Source organism: Pseudopodoces humilis, chromosome 1, assembly GCF_049639895.1.
Source record: "Pseudopodoces humilis isolate 2021_Gansu_Grassland_sample_001 chromosome 1, ASM4963989v1, whole genome shotgun sequence".
NCBI lineage: Eukaryota > Metazoa > Chordata > Aves > Passeriformes > Paridae > Pseudopodoces > Pseudopodoces humilis.
Window position 1 is genome coordinate 148,371,046 of NC_142200.1, and position 12,221 is coordinate 148,383,266.

Genomic DNA, 12,221 nt, shown 5'->3' on the forward strand with positions numbered 1-12,221 from the left:
GTGCAGTTCAGCCCTCCGAGCTCTTCTTCCCTTTAAATCCAGCGGCTCGGGAGCCAATGGGATCGGGCTGAGCCCGGAGTGAGGGGCTCACGTCTCCTCGGTGTCCCTGGGCTCGCAGCTCCCAGATGCCGCCTCACTTTGCCAGACCGCTGTGCTGCTGCATCTCCCTCCCTCTCCTGCCTCTCCCTCCCTCTCTCTGACACACAGAGGCACAGCTTTATTGTTAGCTCCAGGGATGAGCACTTTTGCAAAAATACTCGCTGCAAATTAAAGCCAGGGAGAACAGGAAAAGCCATCAGAGGAGTAGAACTCCTCGGGTTTTTTGTGGAGCAAAGCAATTCCTGCCTTTGCTGCGTGGAACTGAGGATGAGCAGGGATGCTGGGGCAGGGGGGGAAGGAGGGAACCGGTCCAGGAGCTGCAGTGCTGCATGCTGTGCAGGCCTTGAGAAAGAGGAGAAATAATAAAAGCAGGGATGAAGGAGATGATCTGATAGAAGAGAGACGTTAGAATAAAGGAATCTGGAGTAATCACAGAATCGCAGGTCTGGCTTGAAAGAGACATTAAAGGTCACCTCATCCCAATGAGAATGCCATGGGCAGGGACACCTTCCAATAGACCATGTTGCTTCAAGCCCCATCCAGCCTGGAATAAAGAAATCTGGAATAATGACCCACAGAAGAGGCAGAGTGGGGAGAGCAGGGAAGGGTTGGGAAGCCAGCCTGGGAAAAGGCACCGAGGGAACCCATCTTTCAGCCACCCACACGGATGGGATGGGGTGGGCAACAGAGAAGGGCAAAGCACAGAGAGCTCTGAAGCAAAGGATGGATCATTCAGGGGACAAGGAAGATAAGAAATGCCCCTCTCATTTTCCAGTGGTAGGAGAGAGCAAGGTTTTCAGAAAGGATGAACACCCAGCCTGACCAGGAGCAAGACGAAGAGTCTCTAAATAAGAGAACCCTGGTGTGAGGAGGCAGGAAAGAGCAAAGGGCTTGACAAACTGAGGTCATTGTGGGACAGGATGAGAAGGGTGTGGTGAACGGGAAGAAGGAGAAGTTTGGAAGGAGCTGCCCAGAAGGTTGGTTATGTTTGGGGAGCAAAAGCTCAGCAGAGTGGGAACTGGGTGAAGGTCTGCACTCTGGGATGTGCTGGAGAGCAGCTCAGACCTCACCAGCCTTTCTAACTTGCTACACCAGGCTATGAGGAAATCCCTAAAAAAAGGTATTGCTAAGGAGGATCATTTCTGATCACAGATTCAGAAGGATTTTTGGAAGCAAACAGAAAACTGACTTGTAAGGGAGTAGACCAAGATCAGTAGATATGGAAGTGGCGGAGAGGAATGCAGAAACAGAAAGGCAAGGACAGCAAAGAAGATTTGACAGAAAGAAATGGATGTGAAATATTTACAGTCTGTTCACAGCTTTAGATTGGACAAGGTGATCTCAAAGCAGTGGTACATGACTTCCTGTAACATTTGTCTCCCACCCTGCAAAGGCCTGGACTTTCCTTTTATTCATAATTAAGATTTAAAGGCTTTATGCTTTACTTTTGAAGGACCAAAAGAATTGTGGCATCCAAAGAGGAAAAAGAAAAAATAACTGGGTTAGAACAACAAATAAATTAACAACATGCACTGAGGAGAGAACCAGCCAGGATGTTATTTTGCCATCTGGGAATCTGGAGATTTTTTAACGTTTTCAGATTGCAATGGCAGAGAGGGGAGGAGTGCCACTGTGGTTTTGGGATAAGTATTTTTATTTGAAATATGTAAAAACCCACAAGAATAACAAGTGTACTAACTCTCTAGACACTGTGATATTCTGAGGCAAGTGAATGCATCTCTCTGCTTCTCTCTCTGGAGCCTTGATCTCCTTCCCAAGTGAACGTTCCCAAAACTGCAGCCCTTCTGGAGAAATCTCAATTGCAACAAATTAACCCTTGTCAACACCAAGAGATCTCTTTGTCCCATGCACCTCCAAACCCAAAAAGCAGGCAAGAAAATTTGTTTAGCATCAATCAAGTAACATGACCACCACCAACCTTTGATCAATGCTTTGAGGAGAAAACCCTTTTTCTTGAGCTTTCAAGAGTGAGGGATAAAGGGTGCTTTAAACCCCCCTTTCTCCTTCTTGACAGTGCAGTTGAGCTGATAAAATTCCTTTTTGTTCCTCAAGCTGAACCTCTCAGGGGTGAGAGGCTCATCTGAAGGTGCCCAGTGGTACCACTGAGCCCAGTGGCCTCTTCCACACAGGCAGGACTGAGCAGTCAGCAGGACACTGGTCCAGGATGTTGTAAGATTATTTTTTTTTCCTGCTTCTGCTGCCTCTCTGCAGGAGAAAAATCACATAGCCTGGCCAAAAGTCTTCATTTCTCACCTACTGCCTGCCTTTTTTATTTTTTCACACTGTTTGTTCAGCACACTGGAATCAAAATCCTGGTTGGAGGCTTTGGGCACTGGAGTTTCCTGAAATTTTTGAGGAATGCATCACTTAATAAATTAGCAAAAATAAGAATGACGGTTTCAAGAAAAAAAGTGACTACTTTTAAATTTGGTAAATGTTTCACGTTCCTAAATGCTGCCCTGTTTTTCCAGCATAAACTCTTGAAGATTTTTCAAATGGTTCAAATATTACAGTCAAACACTAAGCTGGATTTCATTTCAGTTCTGTTCTTTATAGTTAACACCTGAAACAATAGTCCTGAATTAAACTAAATGTTTTTTCAGGATCAGGAGAATGATTTCTTCATTTAAGTGGAAGAGCTAGAAAAATCTTCAATCTGAACTGACTTCCATCTTTTCAGTTCAAACTTTAGAAAATCAGAAGCAGTACGTATTGTTTAATCCTGTTGTGTTCCATATATTTAATAATAATATAAAACCCACTGCAAAAATAAATATAGAGGGGATGAATGCTGAAGATTAAGTCTGAATGAGGAAAACAATTTATTGTTCTCTAGTCCACAAATCAACACCATTCTTTAATAAACCAAATTTTACTGTAACCTCTTGATGAAAAACTACTTTTGCAGCTATCCCTGGGCACAATTAACCACTTCATCAAAGTTTCCCTCTCATTGGATCTAGTGAACTGTGAGCTGGACTCGTTTGATGTGAAAATGTTGTTTGTGCAAGAAGCAAATTCAGTTATATGAAAGACTGACAGAAATCCTGCAGCTGCTGACAGTGCTGCTTCTCTGCCGATGCCATGGTGCACATGACACAAATCAGACCTCACCAGGCAGCAGAGATCTGCCTTAGAAATTCCCCAGCATCCCAGGAAAGCTGGGATTTGGTTCTTGGCAGGCAGAAAACCCTTGCCAGCTTCAAAGTGGGCTGGTTCTCGTGTGCTGCTATTCCCTGGTTGGTTTGGGTGCATGTGCAAGGTTCTGGAAGGGAACAGGACAGACAAACCTATCCACACACACAGAGCCCAGTAAGACCCTTTAAAGAGGACTTATTAAAAGGTCACCTACAGTTCTTCTGGGAAAGGAACAAGCTCTGCTCATAAATGGCAATGGAAACCTCTGCATGTCAGCCCTCACACCACTGCTACACAGCTGCTTTCTTAATCTACAACCCACTCCAAGCCACAGCTGATGGAATTAGCCAGAGCACAGCTATTAGTTTGCCCCGTAACAGTGAGTAGCAAGGATGAGCTGAGATTATCCAGCAACACCGAAACTCAGCTCTATGCAGACTCAGGCAGTCACTGTAAGTGTTTGGAAAGGGTAGAAGGAGCTGCAGAACCACCTGACTTCTCCTCAGACTCTCAATCTACACAAAATTAAGAAATTCCTGTGTATTTCAAGACCCAGCATGATTATTGAGAGGAGGGAAAAAAGAGCAAAAAGGAAAAAAAAAAAGAACACAAGTTCTCTCCTCATTTTCCTTCTTCAGAGAAAGAAAAGCCACTGTATTCAGCCTCCCACTACAGTGACAGTTTTATCACTCATGTTCTCTATCCGTCAACATGAAGAGCTCCTGCTCCCCAGGCACAATAACCCTCTGTTTTGGTTTGTGCCAAGGCTTAGGGCAGGAAATGCACATCATCTGTCAGGCTGGTGACACCAATGTCCTCTGTACCTCAGTGCCATTTGGCTTTCAGGAGTTTTACTTGATTGGTGTGGAAGAATCACACCAAGTCATGATCCCAGTGTTGGCTCTTCAGCTCTCTTCCTCCTAACCCAGGTATGAATATCCACATCTTCATCTAATGGATAAGCTGGTCTGTTAACTCAGTCATGGAGCTGTTACTTTTAAATATGAGACTGGAGGATTTCAAATGGAACAATAAATTTTTTCTCATCTCTTTTTCCTCTCTAAAAAGTGTCCCCCAGTAATCCTGTGTTATTGCAATGACCTTCCAGCATCAAAATTTCAACTTACTGGGACTATTCAGCTTGGTAAGGAATGCAAGACTTTGAGGAAGGTACAAATTTACCAAAGTGGCTTCTGGGACACAAACCTCAAGGCCCTCCTTCTCAAGCTGCACTGCAAAACTGCTCTGGCTGCACTTCTCAAATGCAGTGACAACATGACTGTGATCTGGTAGAACATTCATCTTCCCATTCCTGATGTGTAAATGCAATTTTCAGAGTGGGAGCATGTTCAGACCACAGGGAACAAGATAATTCAAGCAGCAAGAGATTGAGGACAGCTTAAAGATCTCCACAGACAGCTCTAGAACTGCCATGGATATGTCACACATGGCTGACTTCTCTGCCACACCACACTGTGGCTCCTCACCATGAATTCCACTCTGCTGCAGCAGCAGACTGCTAAAGAAAACCCCTTCTCAAACTGAGGGCTGCACTTTTAATCAAAATCTGGTCCTTTCTGCATCTACTTGAGACCTACACTGAAAGCTCAGAGTTGAAAATTGTTGTATGTGGAGAGGAAGATTAGATACAGATACATAGAGATCTTTGTTTCAGCTGATCAACTCATTTGTTAGAAACAGGAGACATCCTTTATAGCTAGAAATGAAGTATGACTCCACTGAGCAAAGATAAAATTAATAAATGCAGGTCTGTGGTGATGAATCTTCTTAGCTTCATTGATGCTAGAAAATATTTACTGGGGGTGTAGAAAGATCCAACAGCGTAAGTAATAAATAGCTTGTAGCCATTTATTATTTACACTGTCAAATCAATATATTTCAATATAATATCAATATTTTTCTTTTGGCACATTAATACACTTGTCATTCTCTACAGCTACAAAACCTGTGTGATTGAATCATGCTACACGAGACAAATGCTAAAACACTGCAGGGAGATTACAAGAACACAAAACACACAAAAGAACCAACCTTGGCACACTAATAACCTGCCAGACTTATTTTTCTTGAAGTAAGCTGTTTTGGATGAATGTGCAGAACACCATCTACGGCATAAGAGCACAGCAATATTCCAGAATAACTCTGATTTTATACACGGTCAAATTCAGAGTCAGCGCTTCACGGACACACAAAGGAGCCCATCTGATATATTTATCTATGCCTGGAAAAGGCCTGCTGCTCTGTTTACATCATAAGCACAAAAATAGCAAAAATAAAGGGGGTTAAGTCCCACCTGGACAAATGATGACCATGAGGATGTGTGTCATTAGTCCCACTCTTTCTCTTATTTACAATGGGACCATTGCCAAAAAGGATGTAAAGATTCAGGGGGATTGTCCTCCTCACATCAGCCATGAAATTCCTTGTGGCTTAATTCAGGATATGCCAAACTTTTGTTCTCCCTGCTTCCCACTCTGCTTTGTTGTGCTGCCTTTCAGTGCATGCTGGGAAGATCTGAGGACTCATCCCATACATCACAAGCTGGGAGGATGTACAGAAATAAAAGACACCAAAATGTTCAGAAGTCAATCCCTCATTTCCTCTGAAAACTCACAAGCACTGCACGGTGCCTGATTTTGAAACATCAGGTAGCTCAGAAAGCACAAAGAGAGAGAAATATCACATTATCATGCTGCTCAGTATCCCAGCTCTAAAAATGACCCAAATCAGATGCCACCAGCAAAACCAGCCTGCTCCAAATTGCCAGGATCTAATCAATAGGGTTTCCTCAGCAACTTTAACAGAAGAAGGAAGAGAATTGATCCTTTGGGGTCTGGGCCCTGCCTTCATGGCCTAGCACATGTGGTAGCTACAATGTTTTGACTCTCAGTTTTAAACCATCCAACTCATATTTGTTTGGGTTTTTTTTTTGAGAAGCACCATCAGTCTGGCTTTGGGACCCTGGGCTAGGGGCCTCTGTACTCCTTTGGACCCAAACCAAGTGGAAAATCGAGGACTTGTAACAGATTGAAACACCGCAAAGTTGCCAGCTCTCTAGATTGCTCTGACTCTCTGCCTTCCATGAGTTATCAAAGCTGCCATTTACTGGCAAGAAGGATCTAGACTCTGATTCCACTGCCCAAAAGTGTGTGACTCACAAGATCTGAGGTACTCCAGCATATCTGGAATAGACACATGAGGCTGGCAGAGAAACTCAGGAGCTTGGGAAGATCCATCCCTTCTGAAGCAGCAGCCACATTTTGTCCTCAGGCATCTCAACTGTGGATATCAGACTGGGCAAACCTGGGCCTGTCATAAAAGGGAAGAATCCCATCAGCAGCATGTCACAGGGAATCTTTCACTATTCTTACTTAAGCTTTATGTAGATTTTTATTCCTTGGGTTCATAAATGTGGGAAACCTCCTAAAACACAGAGTAGCACAAGCCATAGCCTTGTAGAGCAACTCAAGTTTTCCTGACAATTTTCTCCCCTTGGCTGAACTGTTATGTTGCTAACACATCTCAGTGAGGAAACAAATTTTGGACACATCTCTTATGGTGTCCCCAGTGCAAATGTTTCCAGACATGCCAATTAACTGAGGTGTGCAGCTAACAGAAAAAAAAAAAAAAAAAAAGAACTTTTGCAATGAGATCCACCTGATGAGATTGATTTTGTCCTCAGCTCTAACTAATAGCCTGAGTAGATCTTTGCTGTCTGTAAGAGGAACCAGCTTGGATTGATGTGAATGTCTGCATTAATCAGGTTAATCCCATTCCAGATGCCATGAAGAAAGATCAAATTGTTTGCTGAGCTCTTCCCCAGTGACCCACCTCATCTCCCTAGAGTGTTTGGCAGCTGTAATCCCATCATTTTGGGCCTATCATTTCATGGGAGAGCAAACAAAAATATTTGAAATTAAACACATCAGGAATAAATATGAGAAGAAAAATGTCCTGTTAGGACAGGGCTATCACAATGCCAGCAGCATTATGTTTAGAGATTCCATGTCTTAGATTTAATGGATTTACTGGAGGAAATCAATACAACACGAACACTGTAAAATAGATTTGCATCTCTCTGCCAGCCTCCACTCAGAGAACACCAGAGAAAATGCCTGGAAATGAAGTGGCAGGAATCATGAGCAGAATACTGACTTCGAGAATTGAGGCAGTTGTTCTCAAACACATCATTTTCACCAGACAGTGAGGAGGATCCCGTCACACCAGACACCAGCTGGAATGATTAGGCATGAAAATGGATTATCGTAATATTATTATGGCCAAGATAACTGAGGAAAAAGAATGTAATAATTGCCTGATGTGTGATTTTCAAACTGCTACTGCACATGTTTGCAGCTCCAGAAGAACAGAGAGGATGTCAGAACATTAATTCTGTTGCAATAGCTTGTGCCTGTGTCTGGAAGCAGTGACCCCGTATAATTTTGGATACCTCCTGGGATAAAAAAATCCCTTTCCAGATCTGCTCCCTAACTTGGCTCACTATCCCTTGATGTTTTCATCACCAGGGCCAGTATTTGTGATTCTGCAGCTCAGGGTACTTCAGGTCTTGCATGGCTTAGGCCATTTGAGAGGTCCATAGAGGCTGAAGGATTCATCTCACCTAATTCCAGCCACCGAAAATTTGTGTGTCTAGACTAAGTCAGGTTCTGTAACAGTCTCCAGGGAAATGGACACTTTCAGAGAATGATGATTCATTTAATTTGGAGACAAATACCTTCTTCAAATTTAAAACTCTTAGATGTTGTACTTAGTAGGATGTTATTCACCCCAAGATGCATTTGTACTTTGGAAAGAGCTCTCACCTGCCAACACACCACATATCTGAGATGGGTTTTGGAGTTTTACTTGTGTGTCAGACAAAAATTGAAAATCAAGACTTAATGCTGCTTTGAAATGCACACATATTTATTTAAATACTATGTTTTTACTTGAATTTTAATGATCTTGTATGAGATCTGTATATCTATTATTTTAAATCATACATTTTGAGCCACCTGTAAATTGTCTGTGTCCATTTTATGTTAACTTTCACAATAAGTATAAACCTTGGAAAACAGTTTAAGGCCTCAAAATCCAAGTTTTTTTTCTGTTCTTAACAAGACTTTGGATATTCAGATATCAATCTATAACTGGTTCCATCAGCATTGGTTATAGTGGATTTTTACAAATGCCATGGATCAATCCACAAGAATTCAAAGCAAAGTAGGTGAAAACTGAAATAAGCACCAACATTGAAATAGATTTATTTTAGCATAGATATAAAACATGGGTAAATGTCAGCAAGTAGCTGCTAATGGGACAGAGATTTTAGTAACAGGTGCAGCAACAAATTAATCCTGGGGAGTGTGGCGCTCCCAATCTGCTTGACAGCACAGCTGGGTTTCTTTCCCCAGGATGTGTTAATGTGTTTTTTATTTGGAAAACTGCATGTCTCACCCCAATGAATATTAAAGAATGGGTTTGGGGAAAACACGTAACAGTCTGATTAAATATTTTGTCACTCACATGCTCTCACACTCAATTGCAAAGGCAAGATAACAACATCTTATTGCTAAGCAAATGATGCTTCTCTTCTGGACTCACCAAATCTCCTCATTAACCTTCCAAAATCTCCCACCACCCCTCAGAGTGCCCATCCATGAGGTTGCTAACTGCCAGTTATCAGAAGCAGATGTCAAAATCTGTGAGTGATGCCTGGAAAAAAGATTATTTTTCAGCATTTCTTCCCCAGTTAATAAGATAACTGGAATAATCATTTACAGCAATGTTCCAGGCAACAAGGACCTGGTCATCATGGCTTTACCTTTGAGGGCTATGAAACAAAGAAATAATAATTATTAATTTTCTTTTGAAGAGATTTTTTTGGTAGTTACTGCATTCTGAATACTAAGAATTACCTTTGTGAGGAACAAGTTCTTCTAATCTTCAATTCCTGTGAAGTTATTAAAGCTATCAGTTTATCCCTAAAATTTATCCCCTTCAGGCAAAAAGCCATTTTTTAGACAGAAATAACGAAGGAATACACACATATTATTTCACTCACAGGGTTTTTCAGGTGCTGTGGCATTCCTCTGGATCAAAGGACTAATGAAAGCAGGGTGTAAGTCATCCCTAACAGGGCTGGAAGTTCCTGCCACTGAAATACGCAGCAGATATTTCTGCCCCTGGTTTCTAGGCTGCTCTGGCTCTCTGCCAGATCTCATCCCTTTCCCTCGGCCACTGGAGGGCTCTCCTAATTCTTCATTACTGCAAAGGAAACGAATGATTGAGGACAGAAACTGCAAAAGAAAACCTGCTTGGAGTTACCTGAATGCAAAATCAGCAGCTATCCAAACAGAAGGAGTTCTCTGCTTCTTCCAGACACCCGCAGGTGGAAAAAGATCTATTTTACTGTCCTGCCTTTGGCAGCAAAAAGTGTTGCTACAGGAAGAGATTAATTTCCCTGAAAACTTCTTTTTTCCACACAAGTTTATGAACTGCAGAAGAGATTACGGGTTTAAGATGGCCAGCAGTGTTTGCCTTCATCACCCATTCCTCCCCACGCCGCATCGTTTCACTCTGAAATCACTGCACAACTCAATTCCTTTTTCAACTAAGTGTGATTTCAGCCCTCTGCCAGCTCATTTCTAACTTATTTCCCACCCCAATACCAATTTCCTGGGCTGGTTCAATTTGCTCTTGATGGATCAATCATCTTACCCCTTTCATATTAGTGCTGCTCCTGTGGAAAGAGGAGACTGTTCAAGGTTTTCCATTCCCCTGAGGGATGTTCTGCCCACACTGCTGGGAGTACCTGCAGACTATTGCCAAATGAAAATTTCTGACTGTTTCTTTTTCCCCTGCTTCTTTTGGATCAAAAGGGCTGATTTAGTTAAACCTAAATTGTTTTGTGGAAACAGAACCATATTTTCTTAAATATATCCTTTTTTCTTCTATCTTTTCTTAAGGCCATATCGAGTACCAGAATAAAAGACAAAATAAAAGAATATGTCGCTTCAATCACCCCAGAACAATAATTTGGGATGAACTCTGCCCTGCACCTCTGTCACTCACTGCTCACCCAAACTCTTGGGTACATCCTGAATCAAAATCAATTTTGTCACCACCAGCCAGGGAGGGATGTGGATTTTGCCATTATCCTGGTGCGGCTTCTCTGAGTTACCTTGAATATTTTTAATTTTAAGTTAGATACAAGCCAGCCAGCCCATCAGACATGGCAGAAAAATACTTAATTTTCCATGAATTAGAAATAGCTTTGAATAAAGAGCCCTGGCTGTGGTCATTTTATCCCAAATCCTTTGAGATAGTCTAACACAGATAGAAAAAAATACCAGAGATAATGGACAAATGGATTTTCTTGGCCTCTTGACTCTGCTTCTGTCTTTGAATATAAAATTAGCTAGAGTTGGACTGAAACATCCTAGAGGTTATTTAAATTACACCTTAATTATTTAGTCTGAATTGTACTGAATTTTTAGCTCGCCAGGTGACAGAAAATGTAGACAGAAGAACAAAGGTGTAAAATTTTGAGCAGGAATTTACATCAGTCTCCTAGATTTTTTGAAATCTGCAGCTTCCCAGATGAAAATGGTTGGGATCCTTAAATTTTAGGTGTTGATAAGTGTTCAAGGCCAGGATGGACCTGTTGGAGACCTGTTCCAACACTTGCAATTTCCTAGAAGTGGAGTCTCAGGGGTCTGACTTAACTGTGGTTGTCTACATTATGTATATTTAACCTTTTAAAGCTGAATTCTTTCTCCACCTCTATTTTTTTTATTTTAGATATTTTGATTAATTTATATATTTGATTTATTATTATCATTATTATTATTATTATTTAGTATTAGTAGTATTAGTATTAGTATGGCATTAGAACTAGATGAACTTTAAAGTCCCTTGCAACCCATTCTATGATTCTGAGCAAAGGTTATTTCTCCAACACAGTCCTGTGAGTTTAACATTAAAATTCCACTCTCCACAGAAATCAATAGCTAGTGTTCCCCCACACCAAGAAAACCATGGTTTCATTTAAAATAATTGATTATTTCATGGAGGCAAAAGAATAGGCCAATTTATATAAGAATAAGCAATTTATGTTTTTTAGAAGAAAACACCACCCGTCTTCAGCAGAATTATACTGGATTTTATGGATTATGTTCCCTAAAAGTCTTTGCTGAAAGCAAAACCTGCAGAAAATATAAACTAAGCAGTCCATAAAAAATTGATAGATGGACACTGCTCATGCCAGCACTCCTCTGAGTTGCAGCTGATGTGGCTGGGATCATTTGTCTCAGTTTATGGTCTGCAGAGGAGCTGTCGGGGCAGAGAACTCTCCAGGTTCCCTTAAAAGTCAAGAGGGATCCACTCTGTGAAGTCAGTGGACTCTCTGGGATGATTTCTGTCACCATAAAGGAGACACTTAAATTGGATCAGATAAATTGTCTTCTGAAAGTGTCTCTTTCTCACCATTAACAATAAAGACAACCTGGGCTGACCTGCTCCCTGGGACATGTCTGTGCTATAAATGTCTGAACTGAGGGACAGGAATTCCATCTGTGGGGAAAATAAAACTGAAATCAGGCCTGGAAGATCTTTCCTGTAAAAACAGCCTCGCTTTGTGCAGAGTTGAACGTTTCCACTGAGGCTTTGCTTTGGCTTTTGTTTTTTGTACAATTTTCCGTGATGATTTAATTTTGGCTAGGTAGGAATCCTGTTCCTATCCATGATGTCCTGTATCCAGCTTGGGGTTCCCAGCACAGGAAGGACAAGGAGGGTTGCAGTGAGTGCAGAGGAGGCACCAGGATGAACAGAGGGATGGAGCAGCTCAGCAGTGAGGAAAGGCTGGGAGAGTTGGGATTGTTCAGCCTGGAAAAGAGAAGCTTTGGGGTGACCCAATTGTGGCTTTGCAGTGCCTGAAGGAG

At 41.8% G+C, this 12,221-nt stretch overlaps 1 protein-coding gene across 4 annotated transcripts in view; it reads right to left on the bottom strand.

The window, feature by feature from the left end:
• The window catches only part of CRHR2 (corticotropin releasing hormone receptor 2), a 135,313-nt gene that overhangs the window by 95,654 nt on the left and 27,438 nt on the right, over positions 1-12,221 (bottom strand). Inside the window, exon 1 of one of the 4 annotated variants that reach the window (XM_014256722.2) lies at positions 6,438-6,528. The exons of the other annotated variants lie outside the window; for them this stretch is intronic. Coding sequence (XP_014112197.1) covers positions 6,438-6,459 — 22 coding nt within the window. The 5' untranslated portion in view covers positions 6,460-6,528. Of the gene's footprint in view, positions 1-6,437; positions 6,529-12,221 lie in introns of those variants that run through there. 4 annotated transcript variants of the gene reach the window in all.